Below are 23,124 nucleotides of genomic sequence, written 5' to 3' on the forward strand. Positions count from 1 at the left end.
GAGCTTCTTGGGAGTGGGGACTGTCTGATCTCTGAATCCACAACGCCTAGAACAAAACAAGCTTGCACTAAATCTGAAGAAAAGCTTAATGTAAGTTAAGGAGAAGTGAAAATCGAGGACATGGGTTTCACTTTGAGGATGATGCGAGACTAGGGCGGTAGAGTTTTAAAGTCGCCGAGGGCGAAGGGCCGAAGGCGCGCCTGCGCGGAACTGGCGCCCGGACGGCCGCGGGGCGCGGCTTCCTTTCCCAGCCTCCGGTGGCGATCAGGTGGAGTCGGGAGGCGGTGGAGGGGCGGGAGGAAGGGGCGCGGTCCGGCCACGGGCGGGAGCGAGCGCGGAGCAGCGTTGTCCGGGGCGCACTCCCTCGCTGGCCGCTCTTCCGCACTCCCGTTCCTGGGGCCGCGCTCCAGGTAAGTTCAGCCTCCCCCGCGTCGCCGGGAGCCTCACCAGCCACCCCGGCTGCCCCGCAGCTTGGAGCCAGGGTCGCGCCTCGGCCGGTTCCCCAGCGAGCGCAGCGCGGCCACGGGTCAGCGCCCTGGGCTGGCACCCACGCCACGTACCGACCCGGCTGCGGAGTGCAGGGCCCCAGGGGCCCCGGCGGGCGTGGAGGCCACCGCCCCCGTTTCAGAATCGAGGAAGCTGAGGCCCCGAGCAGCAGAACTGCTTGTCCTGGGAGGGTCACCCAGTTCTGCTCGGGGCGGGGCGCAAGCTGACCAGCTGTCCCGGCGCCCTCGACCCTTGGCTTTTCGTCACAGCTAGCCGCGCAGGGATACAGTTGGCCATCTTGGCTCTCCCCACCCTCAGGTCTTGGGAACAGAAAAAGAGCGGAGAGTCGGAATAGTTCTCCCGGTCCCTGGCGTCGTAAGAGGGGCTGGCTCCAAGCTCTGTTCTGAGGACTTGAAGCCCCACCCATCCTTGTGAGCACGTCCCTCCTCTTCACTTAGGCAATTTACTTTATGTCACTTAATTTTTTTAGGAGGTAGGAGAAAAGTGTATTTACATATTGGGCTTTGGGAGTCCGAGAAGTTTGCTTTTCCATGAAAAGACTCACCTTTTTCTTTGATTCCAAGAGTCTGATTCACTGGACCTGAATCATTCCCCTGGCATTTGAGTCAGCAGGTAGAGCATCTGAGTACTTGTTTGCAAGTGACCATATATAGGAAATTGTGGTTTCTGCCGGGTCAAGGAGCTTCTGGGTCAAGGAGCTTCTGGGTCTCTGGAGGCCCCTCGGGCTGCTAATCAGAAGGTTGTAACACTGCCCGGCTAAATTATTTCCAAGGATTTGTGTTCTACACAGTCAGACTCTGTCCTCTGCCAGAGCTACATTTACAACTTTCTAAAAATCAACTTCATGAAAATTGTAACTCATAAAAACATTATTCTACAAAGATACCGCCATTGGCTTTCATGAAGGCAGAAAACTTCAAACTGACGAGAAAGGAAATTCAAAGATGTAAAGAAAACCAGAAGCTTGTTCCCAGAGCCGCGTGGTTCTGTAGACATCGGCGTAAATATAGGGACCCAGGAGGAAGTAAAGAAAATGATGTAAACGCTCTAATCTCTTTCAGAAAAGGATGTTTAAGGTTCTGTTAGGTCATTTAGCCTCCACTGTGGAGTAATTTTTCACTTCTTAAAACTGAAATCAGTAGTAAATGTTTGTAATTTACAAAGTATACTGAATCAACACATATTGAGCATTAGCTTTGACAGTGTATGGGCGGGGCACTTGGGTAAGGCAGAAGCTTGGGGGTTAAATGTATACCCTTGGACTGTGACTGCCTAGGTTCCGTAGAGGGACACTTACTCGCTGTGAGACTGGAACGTTATAGTACAGTCGGCCCTCTGTAGCTGCGGGTTTCAAAGTCGAACCGCAGTTGGTGGAATCAGCGGATGCAGAACCCGCGGGTAAGGAGACTGTACTGTGCCTTTGCATATAGGGACCTTGAGCATCTGAGGATTTGGGTAAACTCGGGGCAAGGTGGGGGAAGGGGGCCTGGAACCGTGGATGCTGAGAGATCGACTGTACCTCTCTGTGCCCCAACTTCTTCATTTGCAAAGTGGAGATGTTCTTAATGATACCCAGCTCCCCTGGATTATTGTGAGGCTGATATCATTCATTCATTCAATAAGCATTTTTATTTAGTACTTTTGTGCCTCAGTGAAAAAACTTGACAAAAATCTCCAGCCTTTTGGAATTGACCTTATAATGTTTCTTAATTTTTTTAAATTTTTATTTATTTATTGGCCAAGCCGCGCAGCTTGTGGTATCTTAGTTCCCCAGCCAGGGATTAAACCTGCCAGGCAGTGAAAGTGCAGAGTCTTAACCACTGGACCGACAGGGAATTCTCTATTGTGTTTTTTTATATTAACCTGCAACATAGGAAGAACTCAAAACATTAGCTGATGTGATTACACGTATTATTTCATTTAGTGCCAGCAACAGCCATCCTGTCCCCTTTTTACAGATGAGGAAACTGAGGCTCAAAGAAATTGTGTCTAGCTTTAAGAGGCAAAACCAGAACTAATGATATTTTGTATCTGCTGTATATTTAGAGGGATGTAGCCCTTAGCCCTTGTAACTAGAAAGCTGACTGCCCTCCCCTACAGAAAGCCTGAGAAAATCAAGTCCCTAGAAATATTTAAATTCCAGAGACTAATAGTGTCATTTCCTATTGCACATTGCTCTGGGGCTATCACTGAATTTTTAGAATATTTTGTTCCCAGTAAGGGTGGGAGCAACTTTATTTCTAAGCCAATCCTGGAGATTTGCCAGCATGTTTGAATAACGTCTACATATGAAAGTGTATCTGGGTTCCCAACCAGGCATCCATCAAAGAATTGCCCTTTTTCACCTATGGGCCCTACCAAGGACTAGACCTTCCTCAAAGAGCAGGCATGTCTGTTTATAACAGGCTGTAGACTTGAAGCCTTGTAAAATGTAAATGAAGATTCACAAACACGAGGGATCAAACTGAAGCCAGCTGAAAACCGGGGGAGGGGGACAAGTTTTTGTTGTTCCCTATGATGGCAGTTAAAAGAAGTCAACAATCATTGTAGTTCTCCTGGATGTTAAATGAGCCAAAAATTGGCTCCCAGGAAACATATTTGCAAACCTCTTAGGTACAGAGATTTTTTTTCTCTCTTGTTTTGAGCCCTTCACAGGTCTAGCACAGTCCCTTGTAGATAGATAGTTGGTGTTCGGTGATGTTTATTTAGCAAATGCAGTACTTGATGTTAGAGAAACATCCTCTTCCAGAGGTGGTTTCTCTTTGAATGTTGACTTCTGTTTTCTGGATTAGAGATTAAGGGTTAGGCTGAGATTATTGTGTTCTGAATCCCAGATTGATACTGTTCGTACTTTTTTTTTTTTTTTCCTTTTAATAGGTTAGTGTGATCTCAACTCAAGAGAAAGGTGGGATATCATGGCATCTATCTGGGTAAGTAAAAATCAAGCCTTCATAGCACAGTAACTTATCTGAGTCAAATCAAAATACAGAAAATCAAAATACTAAGAAAAAATTTTATAAGTTGATAAAAGGTTTATGTGAAAAAATTAACATGCCCCAAAAGCTAGAGGATGTCTAAAAATAAGAAAATATTAAAATGTATTGTAAAGGTACATAGTTAAAATAATTTGTACTGACACCAAAGCAGGGAGGTCAATAATAGACAATAAATTATGTGACTTGGGAATTTATTATAAGAAAAAGACATTTCATATCAGAGAGGAGAAGATGGCTTATTCAATAAATGATGTTAAGGAAAACTTCTCACTGTTTCAGGGGAAAAGTAAATCTGTATTCCTTCTCCCTTCTTACATGAAACTAAATTTCAGATGGATAAAATACCGAAATGAAAAAGACAAAATATGGGTGAATTTTAAAAATAATCTTGGAGTGGGGAAGGCAGTTACAACCAAGATACAAACCGAAAGCCTAAAAGAAAAATATTGATCTATTGAATGAAACCCAAATTTATAATTTATGATGGCATACAATATATTACTGGAGTCAGAAGACAACCCACAGAAAATAGGATTTGCAGCACATTTGACAAGAGTCTCATTTCATTAACATAAAAATAACTTCACTACATCAATAAGAAAAATGAACTTGATGGAAAAATTTGTGAGGGACATGAATAGGATACAAAAAGAATTATAAATGTCCAACAAACATATGAAAAGGTGCTATACCTTACTGAGAAATAAAGAAATGTAAATAACACAATGAGAAATCATTTCTATCTAAGTATTGGTAAAGGTGAAAAAAACATGTAAGAAGACCAGTGTTGCAGAGGATGTGGGCAAGATGGGCACTCTCATAGGAGAGTAAAGTTGGCACTCTTTGGGGATGGTATTTTGGCCATATCTGTCAATGTTTAAATGCTCACCCTGTGTAACCCAGTAGTTCCACTTCTGGGTATTTATCATATAGATACACTTGCATAAGGTTGAAGAAATAAAGGCTGATGGGTATTCATTTGTACTAATGAAAATACACAGACTAAATGGCCATCCATGGGTTATGATATTTATCAATTGTAACTTATAGCCATTTTTATGTAATCATTTAAAAACTGAGAAGTCCGCTGTCTATGTATTGACAAAAAAAATTCCAGAGATATATTAATCAAAAAAAAATCCAGTTACAGAATAGTACATACAGAGTGATTCTGTTTTAGAGAAAGAAAAAAAGAAAAGAAAAAAAACAGACACATAAGGACTGTATTACATGAAAACTTTCTGGAAAGGTGGAACTATGAGCAGGGGCACTTTCAGTGCATCACCTTCTGTGCTCTGATTCTTTTTTTAAAATTTTTTTTCTTTTTTTTATGGGGCCATTCACACGGCCTGTGGGATCTTAGTTCCCCGACCAGGGATCGATCCCGAGCCCCCTGCATTGGAAGCACAGATTCTTAACCACTGGACCACCAGGGAAGTCCCTCTGATTTTTTTTAATGATGAAAATACATTGTATTTTGTAAGCGAGGGGCAGAGAGGCTTCAAGAGTAACCCATATGGAGGCGTGAGCAGGCCTTGTAAGGCGCGGTGTCGGTGTCGGTAGATGTGCTATTGTGAGGCTTTGCTTGGTCCCAGGTTATTTTCTGTCACTGGCCAGTAGGCTGATCTCCCCCTTTCCAGGTCTGAAATTCCTGCTGCTATTATGGATATCTAGTAGAGTCAGATGAAAAAAAATTTCATCTCTCCAAAAAATTAGTCTCCCTCTAGCCCTTGTCCATTAGTGAATCGACATGGAATTAGTTGTTCAGGCTCTCCAGCTGACACCTTCCAAGTTATGGCACATTTCTGAAGGGCTGGGAGAGATCCAGGTGAGTGTGAGAGAGGGTGTATTTGTTTCCTACTGCTTCCATAAACAATCACCACACATTTAGCAACTTAAAACAATACCCCTTTATTATCTCCACACAGTTCTATATGTTAGAGCCCAAAATGGGTCTCATAGCGCAAAGATCAAGGAGTTGGCAGGGCTGCATTCCTTTCTGAGACTTTGGGAAGAATCCACCTCTGAGCTTATTTAGGTTGTCGGCAAAATTTAGTTCCTTGCAGTTGTGAGACTGAGTGCCTTGCTGGCTGTCAGTGGGGGCTATCCTTATCTCCTGGAGGCCATTGCCAGTCCTTGTGTGTGGCCCCCTACATCTCAGAACAGCAGCGGTGCATGGAATCCTTCTCACGCTTGCAGTCTCTCTAGCTTGCCCTTCTGGGACATCTCTCTTCTGCCGTCCTCTACTTCCTCCAGCTGGAGACAGTTCTGTGCTGTTAAGTGCTCACATCATTAGATTGGGCCCACCTGGGTAATCCAGGCTGATTTCCCTATTTTAAGGTTTGGAACCATAATTGCATCCTCAAAGTCCCTTTAGTCATGTAACATATCACATTCACAGGGTCCGAGGATTACCGTGTGGACATTTTATTTGGGAGCCATTATTCTGCCCACCACAAGGGGATGGTAGCATTGGGCATCAGGCAGCAGGAAAGAAGGGACGGGAATAGACTAGAAAAGGGAAGCTGTGCTGTGGGCAGGAGGGGAGATTGGGGAGCTCGAGTGAAGAAAGAGGCCCTAGTCAGAGAGGGGCTCCTACTGCCTCGCTTTTTCTTTCCTGTTTTCCTCCTGTCTCCAATTAAAGAACTAACATTTATGAGTGAGATATCTGAGAGCAAATATTAAAAACAACTCAGAGCTACTATGGAAAACAGTATGGTGGTTCCTCAACAGATTAAAAATAGAATTACCATGTGATCCAGCAATCCCACTTCTGGATAAATATCCTAAGAATTGAAAGCAGGATCTTGAAGAGATATTTGCACGCTTGTGTTCACAGCAGTATCATTCACAATAGCTAAAAGCTGGAAGCAACCCAAGTGTCCGTTGATGGATGAATAGATAAACAAAACGTGGGGTATGCATATTGTGGAATATTTAGCCTTTAAAAGGAAGGAAATTCTGACGTATGCTGCAACATAGATGAACCCTGAGGACATTATGCTAAGAGAAATAAGCCAGGAATAAGAAGACAAAATACTGTATGATTCCATTTATATGAGGTATCTGAAGTAGTCAAATTCATAGAAGCAGAAAACAGAATTGTAGTTGCCAGAGTCTGTGGGGAGGGGGAAAGGGGAATTTGTTGCTTAATGGATATAGAGTTCTAGTTCCATACAATGGAAAAAGTCAAGTTCTGGAGATCTGTTTTACAACAATGTGAATATTCTCTCCGCTACTGAACTGTACACTTAAAAATGTTTAAAGTGGTAAATTTTATGTTATACTTTTTTTAACCACAATTTAGAAAACTCTCAGATTTCTGTAAATACTCTTATCACTGTTTTATCTGTTCTGTTTTTCCCTCTTAACACAAAAGCACGTACACACCCAAACACAAATGAGCAATCAGTCCATGCTTTTCTACAACATGGTTGATCATTTGTGTTTACCAGTGTATGGTGAGTTTATTAGAGTGATATGATCAAGAGGGAAGATTTCGGTTGCAATTTCAGTACATTACTGTTGGAGATGAAAGATTAGCTGGTTTCCTAAGTCTGTATATTCTATCTAGGAGTGTTGGAACCCTCTCATTGTTTCAGATGTTGCATTACTATTTCCTTTGTTAAAATTTTTGAATATGGTAGCCGCACTTTTCGAAAGTTTGCATTACATAACTTTGCTTTTATGAAAGATCTATGTTAGTATGGGCACACATTGGAGACATTGCAGTTTGGTTCCAGACCACTGCAATAAAACAAGTATCGCAATAAAGCAAGTCGCAAGAATTTTTTGGTTTCCCAGTGCATATAAAAGTTATGTTTTGGAAACCATGAAACTCCTAGAAGAAAACATTAGCAGAACACTCTTTGACATGAATTGTAGCAATATTTTTTGGATCTGTCTCCTAAAGCAAAGGAAGTAAAAACAAAAATAAATAAACGGGATCTAATTAGGCTTAAAGTTTTTGCATAGCAAAGGAAACCATTGACAAAATGAAAAGGCGACCTACTGAATGTGAGGAAATATTTGCTAATGATATGACCGATAAGGAGTTAATATCCAAAATATATCAACAACTCATACAACTCAACATCAAAAAAGCAAACAACCCAATTAAAATGTGGGCAGAAGACCTGAATAGACATTTTCCCAAAGAAGACATGCAGATGGCCACCAGACACGTGAAAAGATGCTCAACATCCTTAGTCATCAGAGAAATGCAAATTAAAGCCACAATGAGATATCATCTCACACCTGTCAGAATGGCTGTCATAAAAAAATCTACAAACAATAAATGCTGGAGAGGGTGTGGAGAAAAGGGAACCCTCCTACACTGTTGGTGGGAATGTAAATTGGTGCAGCGTCTGTGGAGAACAGTATGGAGGTTTCTCAAAAAACTTAAAGTAGTTTAGTTTTGACCATATGACCCAGCAATTCCACTCCTGGATATATATCCAAAAAAACCCCAAAACACTAATTTGAAAAGATACATGCAGCCCAATGTTCATAGAAGCATTATTTACAATTGCCAAGATATGGAAACAACCTAAGCCATCAACAGAACAGATGAATGGATAAAGATGTGGGGTGTGTGTGTGTGTGCGTGTGCGTGTGTGTGTGTGTGTATATATATATATATATATATATATATATATTCCCCACACACACACACATACATACAATGGAATGCTACTCAGCCATTAAAAGAATGAAATTGTGCTATTTGCAGCAACATGGATGGACTTGGAGGGCATTATACTGTGTGAAATGTCAGGCAGAGACAAATAATGTATGATATCACATATGTGGAATCCAAAAATTCAACAAACTAGTAAATATAACAAAAGAGAAGGAGAGTCATAAGTATAGAGAACAAACTAGTGATTACCAGTGGTGGGGTACAATATAAGGGTAGGGCAGTAAAGAGTTACAAATTGTTAAGTATAAAATAAACTATAAGGATATATTGTACAACATGGGGAATATAGCTGATAAAAAAGTTATGTTAACACTATACTGTAGTCTGTTGTGTAGAATAGCACTGTCTAAAGGAACAATGTACATACTCTAATTTAAAAATGTTTTATTGATAAAAAATGCGAACCAGCATCTGAGCCTTCAGGGAGTCATAATCTTTTTTTGCAATAGTAACATCAAAGATCACTGCACACAGATCACCATAGCAAATACAGTAATAATGAAAAAGTTTGAAATATTGCTGGAATTACCAAAATACGACACAGAGGCACGAAATGAGCAAATGCTCTTGGAAGAATGGCGCTGATATACTTGCTTGATGTAGGGTTGTCACAAACCTTCAGTTGTAAAAACACAATGTCTGCAAAGCAAAATGAAGTGCAATAAAGACATGATATGCCTGTACCTGTTTTTGGTAACTGAAAGAAATCCAAAGAGGATTTTTGCTTTTATGCCGTCAATGTATTAAAGTAGGTCTTTCTTTTTTTTTTTTTTTTTTTAAATAAATTTATTTATTTATTTTGGCTGTGTTGGGTCTTCGTTTCTGTGCGAGGGCTTTCTCTAGTTGTGGCAAGCGGGGGCCACTCTTCATCGCGGTGCGCAAGCCTCTCACTGTCGCGGCCTCTCTCTCTGTGGAGCACAGGCTCCAGACGCGCAGGCTCAGTGGTTGTGGCTCACGGGCCCAGTTGCTCCGCGGCATGTGGGATCTTCCCAGACCAGGGCTTGAACCCGTGTCCCCTGCATTGGCAGGCAGATTCTCAACCACTGCGCCACCAGGGAAGCCCTAAAGTAGGTCTTTCTTAAAACTGAAGTGGCATAAAATGAACTTTTGAAAATCTGGGGTATTACCCTTGGCTTTACGCCATTTCAGCTTATGGAAAGTTTCATAGAGGTGCTCTGCATTAAGATAACGGGGGAAACCTGTGTATCTCTGTTCAGGCTTGGGTTCTACTACTTCACTCCTGATGAGAGAGCCTGGTATCTTATCAGTTTGCACTCTTTGAACTCAAGGTCTTTGTCACATGTTGCCTTTACATCTATAGCAAGCGCTCAGGCAACACACAAATGAGAAAGTCTTGGAACATTTTTAGTAAGATACCATAGCAGTATTTTTCCTATGTGTGCCTTCTACGAGGCTGGCTTTCTCATAGGAATACTCTGAGCTCTTTGCTCCTTGGTCAATTCCTAACTTACTTTTACAGAATAGTAATGAATGCATAACTATTTGAACCCTCAAATTAATATTTTTATTATGCTACTAAAATTGTTCAACATTAGCTCATAATCACTATAATCGTGAACTGTTGTAACATCCGAACTAACTATATACTGTTCCTTCCCCATTCCAAATGCTAATTTGCAAAATGAGGAAGGGGAACATAGAAAGACTCTGGAACCAGGGGATAAAAGAAACTTTATCAAAATATAACTGCCTGTTAACATGAAGGAGTTCATCCAAAGGGTAGCTAAACAATGAAAGCAGCGTCTACCTAGTGCAATGGGCTCTACCGGAGCAGAAAGAAGACCATCCAGCCACAACCCCAGTTCTACTTTTCATGACTCTCTAATTGATTAAAAGGCAAACTCTTGAATGTGACCTTGAGCAAATTACTTAGTCTCTTGCTATGTCTGTTTCCTCATCTGTAAAATAAGTGTAATAACAGTACCTACGTCATCTAGGCTTTGAAGGCATTCAGTCAGTTCATGTGAAATGCATGAACAGTACCTGGCATGTAGTAAGCACTCAGTAGATGTAATCATTATCATTTCGGTATATTAGCTTTTTTCTAAAAACGTATTCCTTGATACTTAATATCCCTGCAACTGTTTTAGTGAAGAAGCTTCTGCCTGTTTCCTGGGCCTGGTTTTAGTACACATCAACAGCATCCTCCTCCCCATTGGAATGCTTCTCTCAGAGCCCTCTGAAACCAATGGATTTTCCCCAAATAGATGTTTTCTGACCACGCCTATTTTTAGTATTTTCTTGCATTTATGTATGTATATATATATATATATACTATGACTATTTTTTAGAGGAGTTTTAGGTTCACAGCAAAATTAAGAGGAGTCAGGGCACCTCACCTTTCCTGCACATCAGCAAAATTAAGAGGTTCCCCATGTGCCCTCTGTCTCCCACACATGCATGGCCTCCCCCATTGTCAACATCCCCCACCAGAGGGATTCATTTGTTGCAATTGATGAACCTACACTGGTACATCTTTATCACCCAAAGTCCATAGTTTACATTACAGCTCACTCTTGGTGTTGTACATTCTATGGGTTTGGATGTTTATATGTATTTAAAGGCATTCTATGGGTTTGGATGCTTATATATATTTAAAGATAATGCTCTCTTCTCACTCCCAGTGGCTGGACCGCAGTACAATTATGGCACTACCTAGGACTAGCATCAGACTCGACAGGTTTAAGGGCTCAAGCCTCACTTCAGACACCAGCGGCAGGTCTCAGAGTCACCTGCTGTTCTGACCCAGGGGCTATAAATTAGGAGCTTTCCATGACCCTGATCAGTAAGTCTCTAGAACACCTCATAGAATTCACTGGAAGTGCTATACTTACCATTACAGTTTTTATTATAAAACCTACGCATAGAGCAAACTCTGGAAAGGCCCTGGATGCAGAGCTTCCAAGCCCTCTCCCCGTGGAGTCAGGGCACCTCACCTTTCCTGCACATCAGTGTGTTCAACCAGCCGGGGAGCTTCTCTGAGCCTCGGCATCCAGAGCTTTTTCTGGAGTTTCATTGCATAGCCGTGACTGATTAAGTCACTGGCCACGATTGAATTCGGTCTCCAGTCCCCTTGCGTTCCCAAAGTGCCAACCCTCTAATCACATGGCTGGGTCTTTTTAGTAACCAGCCTGATGCTACAGCTATCTCATGGGCCTCCATGACTCACCTCATTAGCACAGTAAAGACAATCCCATCGCTCAGTAAATTCCAGTGGTTTTTGAAGCTCTGTGGCTGGAACCTAAGACAAAGATCAGATACATCTTTATTATCCCATAAACATATACCTTACATCAAGGCTGCAGAGAGTTTTCAAAACGTCATATTCCTGTATTTTTTACTAAAGTGCTGTCAGCACTAAGGTACTGGTTCTCTTAGGCTGATCGGAGGAAGCTCTGATTGGAAGTTACATCTTTAATCACAAGTAAGACTGGGGAAAGTGAGTTAACGTTTTGTAATAGATACAGATTGGCAGGCAGGGTCACTCAAAACATGGGGTCCATGAAGAAATACAAAAAGGGATGCTTGATGGTGGAAAGGTTGGGGAAGGTTTATCTAAGGTGGAAACTTGCTAATAGGAGAAGCTACCCCATCATAATAAGTCCTTGGTGAGAATTAGAGAGCACAGCTTCCCTTCCCCACCCCATCCTTCCTCTCTTTCCTGGGAACAAGGTTGGTGTAGTTTGACACATGAGGATACAGTGTTCCCATTTCTGCAGAGGAAGGACACCAGTGGTAGGGCTCCCAGGAAAGATGCAGTGTGCTAACGTGCAGGGAATTTTGGGAAGGCAGGTGCCTTGCAAATTCTGCCCCATGGATGACATCAGCCCCGGGCATTTGGATGTTTTTGGTACTGGGTACAAAGGATTCGTAAGAGCCCCATCCACTTTCATTTCTTGCTTTGGTGGGACATCCAACTAGACCTTTCTTTCCTAGCGTGTTTGCTCTTCGCGACCGTGCAAATTTAAACCGCGTATGGAGCAGACACCTGTGTTACATGCATGTGGATGTGCTGAACTTCTTCTGTGGTCTCCCTCCTGTCTACTGCATCTCAGGGCTGGATGATCTGGCTTACATCTATTTTCATGGAAATGGACTTTTCACATCCCAAGCAGTATAGGCATCATGCCCGATTAGGTACTTTTGACATGATTGTAACTTCCTATTTGGTGTGTGTTTCAAACCACGGTTCCTGAAGCTGCTTTAGGTAAATACTGGCACTCAGAGAGTTTCACAAATGGTCCTCTGCAGGAAGTTAATGAAAAACAGGTTAGACCTGGATTTCAAATCAAAACATTTAGAGCTTTGTTTTAGGACAAACCCTGGAAAGAAATACCATACAATCTGAGTGAAAAGAGAGAGGCTTCCTGGGAATGAACGGAATGAACATTAAAGGGCTGCTCCTTGCCACTCCCTGACCCAAGCTTAACCACCAAGGAGGGAGCGTCCCTCTTTTATATTTAATTATAATAAAAAATGTAATTTGACAATCTAACTTGTTGCTGTTGAAAACGTTTTAGATTGAGAGCAAGGAATGTGAAGAGGAGAAGGTATCATTTGACTCTCTTGAAAGTCTATTTTTTTTTTTTTTTTGGTGGATGCAAAGCAGTTAGAAAAAATAAGTATTTTAGAGTACTGAGAAATAAGATTAATACAGAGGTCTCACATGAATTAAGAGAGTCAAAAGGGTAGAAAATTCTCAAGTCTGCCCCTTCCTCGATTCTCAGATCTTTGCTCCTTTCATCTTCAACTATTTGTGTTTGAGTAAATACCTCGCCTAGGTTCTGGAGGCATGTTTAAATAAGAGTAGTGACAGTCTCATGTGAACAGGATTTACAAAAGGTGAAGAGTGCATTTGTCAGATTTTTGAGATATGGCATGGAGCTCTGAAAAGTCTGGTAATGGCATTTGAGAATTAGCAAAGAAAACAAGAAAGCATTTTGTACTCATTTATTCAGGCAGCAAATATTTACTAAGCATCTACTATGCGCCAGATACTCTTTTTTTTGCGGTACGCGGGCCTCTCACTGTTGTGGCCTCTCCCATTGCGGAGCACAGGCTCCGGACGTGCAGGCTCAGTGGCCATGGCTCACGGGCCCAACCGCTCCGTGGCATGTGGGATCTTCCTGGACCGGGGCGCGAACCCGATCTGATTTTGTTAGGGAAGAGAGCTAATAAACAAAGAAATAAGTGTATAGTATATTAAGTCAGTTTTCAATACTCTGGAGAAGGGCAGAGGTGGAGAATGAGAGTGATAGGGTACATTATTTTCTGCTCAGATAGGTGAGCAGAAGTCAACATGGAGTGAGGGAGTGAGCTGGGAAGATATTTGGGGGAAGACCATCCAGGCAGAGGGAACAGCAGGTATAAAGCCCTGAGGCAGAAGAGCAATAAGAAAACCCCAGTGAAGTGATAGAAGGGGGACAAGGAGATTTGGGGGAGCATTATAGTTATCTTCTTTTGTTACTTCAGGGTCCTCCAAGGGCCACAAAGAATCCCTCTAGTCCTGACGGCCTTTGCATGACCTGTAGAAGGAGTTTCCACTGTCTAGGTTTACTTTGCATTAGGAAATATTTTTTAAATCTGTAGCAACTTGTTTTTAGGATTAACAACAAACATACTCACACGAAATGCATTTTAACGTCATACCACGTGAGCATTAATGACTTGGGTCATTGGTGCAAGAAATCGTCTTCCCAGGATGTCACAAACAGTAAATGGTCCTGATCTTAGCCCCTCTCAGGTGGATCCGTATTCCCATAGAAGTGAAGTGGGAGGAGAGGGAGTGTCACTACTGTACTTCCCAAATCCTGCCAAGCCAGTCACCATTCCCCAGCCAAGAAGACGTGATGAAGCCAGATTTCTCACTTCAGCGAGCCAAGTTCCCTGTATCTTCCACAGTTAGGGTGAAGGTCCCTTAGATGCAGGTGTCTCCCCCGTAAGATGAAGTTAGAGACGCACAGAGCTGAGGCAAGAATAGTGTTCAACTCTCTGTGGCCCTTGGCCGAGAGGAGAATTTGGTCGTGAAGTCTTAGCTAAGTTAAGCTCCTGACTTTGCCTGTGGTACAAAAAAATAATTCTCAGACACTGGTGCTCTGTGACTCAAAAGAAGATGAATACAGCTTATTTATAATCTGCCGCAAACAAATAATGAAAATGATTCTGAGAAAGAAGTTTGTGTTGATGAAGTCTTTTCAGGGGCCCGGTGTTTCAAGCTCAATCCAGATAGTTGGGTTTGCTGCCTTTGACAGAGAAATGCTGAGTGCTTGGAGAGACAGGAAGGAAGCTACAATGGAATCATTAGAAACATCCCAGGTGCACCAGGCATCCATCTGGGCTTGTGGAACCAGATTGAAAGACTTAGCACAGCTTGTGGTGCTGAAAGAGGTCATTTTATGTAGTCCGGACATCTTCCAAATCTCCCAAGATACAATGATCACTTTGATTTCTAGACTATCAGTATTTGAAGGAAGCAACCTCATCAGACAGCCAATTGTCTAGTGTAGACCTCGGAGAAAGCCCACACCTTGGGATATCATTGTCTTACTTCCATCTGGTTCCATCAGACTCACTCACAGTTATTAAGCCCCTAGCTGGAGGCTGAACGCTGGCCTAGGAGCTGGGTGTACTGTGAGTAAAACAAAAGGTCTCTGCCCTCTGGAACTTTAATTTAGAGGAGGTGGAGACACAGATATAAACAGAGATATTGAGGAATGCTGAGTGCCCTAAGGGGGAAAGGGCGCTGAGACAGAATAAAAGGAGAGGACCCTGTTAAGTCAGGGTCAAGTGGCCCCAGGCAGACCTGTCAGAGAAGATGGCCCTTAATCAGAAGACTGAAGGTAGGAAAACATTCCAGCTAGAGGGAACAGCACAGACAAAGGCGTGAAGATGAGAAAGAGATCACAGTAGATCAGCTGGAGTTTTGGAGAGCTGAAGTGGGATGGGCAAAGGGGAGAGTTGGCTCCAGGTGAGGGTGACAAGGAAGGTTGGGCCAGATGTTGCAGGGCTGCGTGGACAGGGCAAGGAGTTTGGACTTTATTGAATATTCAATGGGAGGTCAGAGAAGGGTGTCCAGTAGGAGAATGCCATGACCTGACTTAGATCTTTCACAGATTCCTGGACTGCTAGAAGTTGTGGGAAATGGCTAGAGGTAGGCATAGAAGGACGCAGGAAGGGAGACTAGGGCAGATGTCCGTGTCCAGGGGAGCAATGATGGTGACTTGGATGACAGGAGTGCCAAAGAAGGTGGGGAGAAGTGCACAGGAGATTCTTTTTTTTGAAGTAGTCTCATCAGGTCTTGCAGATGATTGCATTTGGATGGAAAGAGAAGAAATTGAAGGAGACCCCCATGTTTCTGGTGGTTGGTGGTGCCATTTAAAGGGATTGAAGAAGAAGAGCAAACTGGAGACGAGCACAGACAGTGGAGCCAGATTGCCTGGGTTCAAATCCTGGCTGTGCCACAGGCAAGTTATGTGACTATCAGCAAGTCTTTTAACTCTCGGTGCCTCAGCCTTCTCCCCTGTAAGATGGGATCATAATAGGATGGGTTCTGAGGGTTAAATGAGCAAATATGTATAAAGCACAAGTAAGTACCATGTAACTGATACATGGTAGAAGAAATCATTTTGAAAGGAAATAATGAGTTGATACGTGAGATATAACCAGTGTTCAAAATAGAAGTCTGGGCTGTGAATACAGCTGTGGGAGTTGTCTGCATATAGAAGGGGAAGTGGCAGAAATAACCCACAGCAGGAGTAGAGGGAAAGAAAAGAGAAGGAGACTTTCCATTTTAGAACCTACTTTATAGATATCAGCCAAAGGGGAGGAGCCAACAAAGGAGAGGCCCAGGAGGGGTCTGGCTGGGTTAACCCTGAGTGACACATACTTCTAAGGAATCTGGGTTTCTCTTTATTATAATCTGAGTTTCATAGAAACACAACATAAATCGCTTGTTTGTCCCCATCTTCCCTAATTTCTGAATCATATTCGTCTTTCTACTCCAGCTCAACACCCTCAAGCTCAACACTGGAATGTTATCACATTCAGTGCTCTGGCTCTGGGACTCCCCTGATGAAATCAGAACAGGAAAAGTTGGCAAGTGTGGGTATTTTCTCCTTTGAGTGAGCACAGGAAGAAATGCAGACATCTCCCTTGAACCTCTTAGATGCATGCAGACAAAGCCATAATGGCATTCTTGCTCCTGTCAGGCGTCCCTGAGGCTGCCAGTCCCTGCTGTCCCCACGCCCTGCTTCTCTTTACTGGCCCCAGGTGGAGAGCGAGCCTGCAGTGGTGATGGGAGTCTTCTGTCTGCAGTGATCACTGCCAGCCTGAGGGAAAAGAAAACGATGCTACCCTTTGCCCTGCAGGACCTGAGTGGTTACCAAGCCTTTTCTCTGGCTTCTTCCCTGCTGTATGGTTTCCTGGGGCTGCTGTAACAAAGTACCACAAACTGGGTGGTTTAAAACCAGAGAAATTTATTGTCTCGCTGTTCTGGATGCTAGAAACCTGAAATCAAGGTGTTGGCAGGCCATGTTCCCTCTGAAACCTGTAGGGGATCCTTGCTCACCCCTTCCAGCTTCTGATTCTCTGGCAATCTTCGGTGCTTCTTTGCTTGAGGCTGTACAACTCCAATCTTTGCTTTCACCTTCCCTTCACAATTTCCCTGTATATCTCTGTGTTCACATGGCTGTCTACTAAGGACACCAATCATATTGGATTAGGGGCCCATCCTTAGTTAAGACCTCATCTTAACTAATTATATTTGCCAAAACCTTATATCCAAATAGGTCATATTCTGAAGTACTATGGGTTAGGACTTCAACATTTCTTGAGGGGGAGGGGTGAGCACAATTCAACCCATGCCACCTGCCTCACTTGACCATGTTTCATTTCAGGGCCTTTTAGAGTAGACTTTCTTTGGTTTTGAAAACCACTTTTTCCTGGAAAATTGAATAAGTTTTATATTTTCCGAGTTTTGATCCTTTTATTTATTTATTTATTTTAGTTGACTCCATTTTTCCTTTTATCCTAAATCCTCATGACCCAACAGACTGTTTTGACACTGAGCAGAGAGTGATCATTTCTCCCTGGCTCTTCGAGAGTTCCTAAGTCCTGAAGGTTTATATGAGGCTCTGATTTGAAAGCTTAACTTTGGGACATGGCCTTTCCAGGGCTTTAGGAAGTGATGCGGGATTGGCTTTGCCTCACCTTCGAAACGTACCTGCAGCAGCTGCTATTCTTGCTCTGGAGTGTTTGGCTTTAAATATGTTCCTCGTCAGCAGGATTGGCACCCTGTGTTTTTCTCTTTCATCCATCCTTCTGAATATAAATGTTTGACTTCTTGCAAACGCAGTGCGCTTTCATGAAGAAATAGAGATGACTGACTTTCCCGAGTCAAGGACAGACTGGCGTCTCTCAGGGGTAGTGGCAGACAGCTCCCCAGGCATGGCTTGGCCACACCAGCGGCTTCAAGGTGTCATGGGCTATGACTGACATCTGAAGGATAGTTTTAGAGGGTCAGGGAAAGTTAAATAGGCATGAAGAAGAAAGATGCATCCTAGCCTAGTCATTAGGAGCAAAGACTGACCAATTACCGCCTGTGAGAACTTGGGCGACAGCTTAGTTGTCATCTGCAAATAGGATTCATTATATCTGCTTTATCAGTTCACTGTGAGGACTGAATGAGCTAATGCAGGAAACGTGCTTAGCAAATAGTGAGTAGCAGCAATTGTTATTAATATAAAGAGCTCCTGTTGTTTCCCCCCTTTATTTGGACATTCCTTGCGGTAAATTTATTTTCCAACTGGTTTCAGGATCCTGTTCCCTTTGGGGGCATCTGAAGGTCAAGTTTGAGAGAAGAAAAGCAACTAAATGTGTTTAACGGATGTGGATGGAAATCTGATCAAACATGATTAAAAATAAAAAGACTTTGCCAAGTATTGGGCTTCCCTGGTGGCGCAGTGGTTGAGAGTCCGCCTGCTGATGCAGGGGACACGGGTTCGTGCCCCAGTCTGGGAAGATCCCACATGCCGCGGAGCGGCTGGGCCCGTGAGCCATGGCCGCTGAGCCTGTGCGTCCGGAGCCTGTGCTCCGTAACGGGAGAGGCCACAACAGTGAGAGGCCCGCGTACCGCCAAAAAAAAAAAAAAAAGACTTTGCCAAGTATTCATGTGATGTCCTGCACTAGCGCTGACACTTTGTTAGGGTAGTAGGGTTCATAGAAATAAACTAAGTCAAGTATTGATTAGTAATTTAAATGTCAAAGAATTAAGCCTGCAATGGAGCAGGCATTGCAAGCAGTTTGGTTTGGCTGTAAAAATGCCAACATTCCTGAAACAATGAGCTCATCATCAAATTCTTATTCCACGCCCACAAAAGAATCTTTGACTTGTTTGCTCGATTTTGTTTTGGTTTTCTGGGCAGCTAAGAACGAAATAGGGCAGTGATTCTCAAACACGTTAGTGCATTGGAATCCTCTGGAGGGCTTGTGAAAACCCGGATCCTGAATCTTAGCCCCAGAGTTGTTGATGCAGTAAGACTGTGGTGGGGCCTGAGAATTTGCTTTCTAATAAGTTCCCCGGCAATGCTGACGCTGCTGATCCAGGAACCACACTTTGAGAACCACTAATATGGAATTTCCTGAGGCCTTATGATGTGGTGGAGACCTCAAGGCATTTTAGTTACAAGGAAGTGGGTTCAAATTCTGGGGCTGTACTTAGTAGCAGAGTTATGTCAAGCAAATAATCTCTCTGAGATCCAGTTTCTTCCTTTTTTTTTTTTTTTTTTTTTTTTTTTGTACGCGGGCCTCTCACTGTTGTAGCCTCTCCCGTTGGGGAGCACAGGCTCCGGACGCGCAGGCTCAGCGGCCATGGCTCACGGGCCCAGCCGCTCCACGGCATGTGGGATCTTCCTGGACCGGGGCACGAACCCGTGTCCCCTGCATCGGCAGGCGGACTCTCAACCACTGCGCCACCAGGGAAGCCTGTCTTCCATTTTTAAATGGAAATAATAAAATCCCCCTCTTTAAGGTCATGGTAACAGTTGAATAAGATGTCTGTGAAGCACCTTGTTCACTGCGTGACATGTATTACTTTAAAAGATTCCATTCATTTCTTTTACTGTAAGATTTTTTTTCATAAGTCATATATTTATTTCTGAATGTTTTGGGCAATGAAGTCTATCAAATGAATATACTGCTCATTTAAATAACTGAAGCACTTTGAAAGATTTCACTAAGATTCCATTTCAGAAGTCCTGTGCCATTTTTCACACAGGTGTGTGTGTGTATGTGTGTAGTTTTTTTCCTTTTAATCAAACGAGTAGTTCCTCCCCACTAAATTCTTACTAGGTAGCAAGTTGCATAATGGATTGGGAATTTCATCCCTCTCTAGTTTTGTGCATTGGAATTTCAGCATATTTTGAGGTATAGGTAGCAGAGGGCAGTGAAAAGGTCACAGCTAGAATGGAAACCCTGAGTTTTCGTAATTCATGGATAATTAGAGTCTGACTACAGTTTTGTCTTTTGTATTCAAAAGCAGCCATGTGAATATCTCCATGGCACGGAAGCACCAGGGATGCTTTTAAAACATGTGCAGTCTAACACCTCATTTCTAAAGACCATGGTTCCATATGTCTAGGGCAGGGCCTGGTCATATGCATTTTAATCAATAAAAAAATCAATCACCCGATCTAAGAAAGAAATGGAAAATTGTATTCGAGCCCAACTGGGGGTTATGAGCCAGGAACAGCCTCTCAGAAAGCTCGGAGAACTGTTCCACTCTCTAGAAGTCAAAGCACAGTTGTATAAGTTTTTTGAGACAGAGGGCTGTCCATTAAATGACGTATTATTGACAGTTCAGACAATCCAGATCTGCAAGTACAGAGGGGTAGGTCGTGATCAAGAAGGAATGTTATCTTTTAAGGAGTTGTCTTGTTGGTGCTGGGAGAATGTTGCTGTTTATGGCTGAGCAGGTATTCCTGCCGATGGGGGAGGTTTGGTCGATGCATAATGCAAGATACACAGTGCACAGTAGAGGGGAGAGAGGAGGACAAAGGGTAGAAAAAATGTTTATGTTTAAATGTTTCTTGTCTTGCCATAAAATATGAATTTTATTTCACAAAAGAGTCAGCCCAGGTGGTACCAAGACTACGTTTTAAGACAGACTAGGAATGGGCTGCAATGTTCAGAACTGCTTTTAAATTCTGCTGCTTAACTAGCTATGTGGACTTGAGCAAATTCTCCAATCTCCTTAAATCTTGGTGTCTTATACGTGACATGGATCATTCTTACTCATTCATCGGTGCTGTTGTGCAGGTTATAGTTAATGTACAAAAGGTGCCACAGTGCTGGGCACAAAGCACTCAAATGCTCCAATGTTGTGATGGTTCTTCTAAAATGCCAGACAGGGAAGGTGGACAGATAAGATAAACACGAAAGTTCATAAATGAATAGAACTGAAATGAAGCCAGTTGGCTGTGTGAATCCATAAAATATTTATTAAGCCTTGAAGAAAGAGAATTCTCCAAAGATTATGTTGAAGTGACTGATTTCTTACAGGTGGTTTAGATCAGGCACATTTACAATTAGTTTCTAACTTGTTATAATTACTTTTTTAGAATCAAAACTTTATTTTGGGTACTTTAAGATGAAACAGTGTTGGAATGTACTGAAATAACTTGTTCAATCCAATCTATTGAATCAACAGACTATCATTTTTTACTGTGCCAGAACGTTAATTTTCCATTCACTTTAATGTGACAAGATGCTGTCCTTTCATGAAAATATTAAACACTTCAGGAGAGCCTAACTGAAGCCATATTAACACAAGACAACAGAGCCAATATTACTCAGTAATAGGATAGAAACATCAGTTAGAAAGAAAACATTGTCACTGTAAAGACAGACTTTTATTCAGAGTTAGGAAGTACCATATAAGTACATGTTTACTTGGATTTTTCTCAATTTCTCTTAAGCAGTTTTAAGATATTTTATTCCTTCTGTAGGATGGTCTTTCTCAGCTTACTGACAAGTTTCTAGTTTATGTGCTTAAAATTAGTATCATGGCATTTTTTACTTCCATGCTATTCTTGAAGACCTATGTCAGTGGAGCTTTCAGAAGGGAATTTATCTGCCACAATTGTACATCCATTAAACAAAGCTTAAGAACAGACAGTCCTAATGGGGTTTTCATTTATGGATCCTTTGGTGTAGGTTTTCCCAAGGACAGTGGTGAACATTAATTAAAACATCTTGAAGTCTATAAACTGCAGTTACTTCTAGGTGAGATACAGTGAGGAGCTTTGAAGTATCACTTGAAAAAAGAAGACGTAGGAAATTTCCACTTTCTCACTGCTTTCATGCAGATATCACTTTAAAGCAAATATTCTTCAGAATCACCATGATTAACACAATTCACTGCTCTAGAGAATGAATGTTTTATATTTTCAATTTGTTACACAAGAGTAGAAAAGGAGAGGTCTTATTATAAATGTGGTAGCTGTCATATTGCCTGCATATCTGGGGTGGGGAGACTCTCTTGAACCACTCCTGAAGTGATAAGAAGGTGTGCAAATTATGGGTTTGTTGTGTTTCCAGTAGGCATATGCGAATATGCGTATGTAACATAAATAAAGATGTCACTTTGGACTAGTGGGACTGTCAGATATTTTCTTCTAGGTTGGACACCAAGGGACAATGAGAGATTATCCCAGCTTTAGCGCATCAGTGGATGCTGAAGCGATTCATAAGGCAATCAGAGGAATTGGTGAGTGATGCTTTACAATTCCTTTTTTAACGTTGAAGCACATCAGAAAGCTAAAGCTAAAAGTGCATGGGTTCAGGTTGCCCAAGTGGCCTTACTCAATTAGAGAAGTTATAAGGTACTTTAAAAAAATTGTGAAATAATGCGGCAAAGTATAGGGAACCCAGTTTTCTTATATCTTAATATTTGCCATGTTTACTTAATATTAAACACTACCACGACCATCACTGCTACCAACAATCGTCGTCATCGTCATCATCACCATAAATCATTATAGATACAGTCCCTGACGATTCTGCCTGGATCTCATTCCCACCTCATTCCCTAGAGATAAACAGCATTCTAAATTAGAATTTATTCCCACGAAACTTGTAATTCTGTACTCCATAGGTACGTACCTATTGTTGTGCATGGGCACAAACAGTATAAATTGAAACCCTACCTTATGTTTTCTTCTGCAACTTGTTTTTTTTTGTCCCTTAACATTATACTTTTGAGATTTACCCATGTTGATATGTTTAGCTCTAGTTCATTAATTTTTAACTGCAGAATAGTTTATTATTACATCGTAAGATGGGAATAGTGAGTGAACACTTAAGTTGCCTACAGTTCTTTTCTATTACAACATAAAAATATCGCATTGAATAGTCATGCTCATGTCTTGTGCACATTTGCTAGCACCTCTCTAGAATATAATGGTTGAAATGTCTGGGTTGAAGGTAATGTTCATCTCCAGATTAACTAGAAATTTTGCCACACTGCTCTCTCAAATAAATATGCAAATTAGTATTCCTGCCAGCAATATATGAGACTTCCTCTTTCTCCGTATTCTCATCAGTACTTGCGGCAGTCATCCTATTCAGTTTTTCCAATTGAGTGGATCTAAAGTTGTACCTCATTCTGTATGTTTCCTTCCTCCTCCCCATCCCCCATTATTGATGCAGTTAAGCATCCCCTCTTGTTTATTTTCTTCTTTTTCCATGAATTACACCTCCATATCTTTTATCCATTTTTCAGTTGGGTTGTCTTCTTTGTGCTTGGCAAGAAAAAATTTTTACTTTTTAATTTAAAATTTATTTTATAAAATAAATTCTGGATACAAAACTTTTTTTTTTTTTTTTTTTTTTTTTTGGGAACGC

At 42.1% G+C, this 23,124-nt stretch overlaps 1 protein-coding gene across 1 annotated transcript in view; it reads left to right on the top strand.

Moving 5' to 3' along the window:
- The first annotated feature begins 281 nt into the window (after nt 1-281).
- The window catches only part of ANXA3 (annexin A3), a 53,835-nt gene continuing 30,992 nt past the window's right edge, over nt 282-23,124 (top strand). The window contains exons 1-3 of the mRNA XM_024754080.1: nt 282-410; nt 3,385-3,437; nt 21,901-21,988. Of these exons, the coding sequence (XP_024609848.1) occupies nt 3,423-3,437; nt 21,901-21,988 (103 nt within the window). The 5' untranslated portion in view covers nt 282-410; nt 3,385-3,422. The remainder of the gene's footprint in view (nt 411-3,384; nt 3,438-21,900; nt 21,989-23,124) is intronic.

Source organism: Neophocaena asiaeorientalis, unplaced genomic scaffold, assembly GCF_003031525.2.
Source record: "Neophocaena asiaeorientalis asiaeorientalis breed wild unplaced genomic scaffold, Neophocaena_asiaeorientalis_V1.1 scaffold148, whole genome shotgun sequence".
NCBI lineage: Eukaryota > Metazoa > Chordata > Mammalia > Artiodactyla > Phocoenidae > Neophocaena > Neophocaena asiaeorientalis.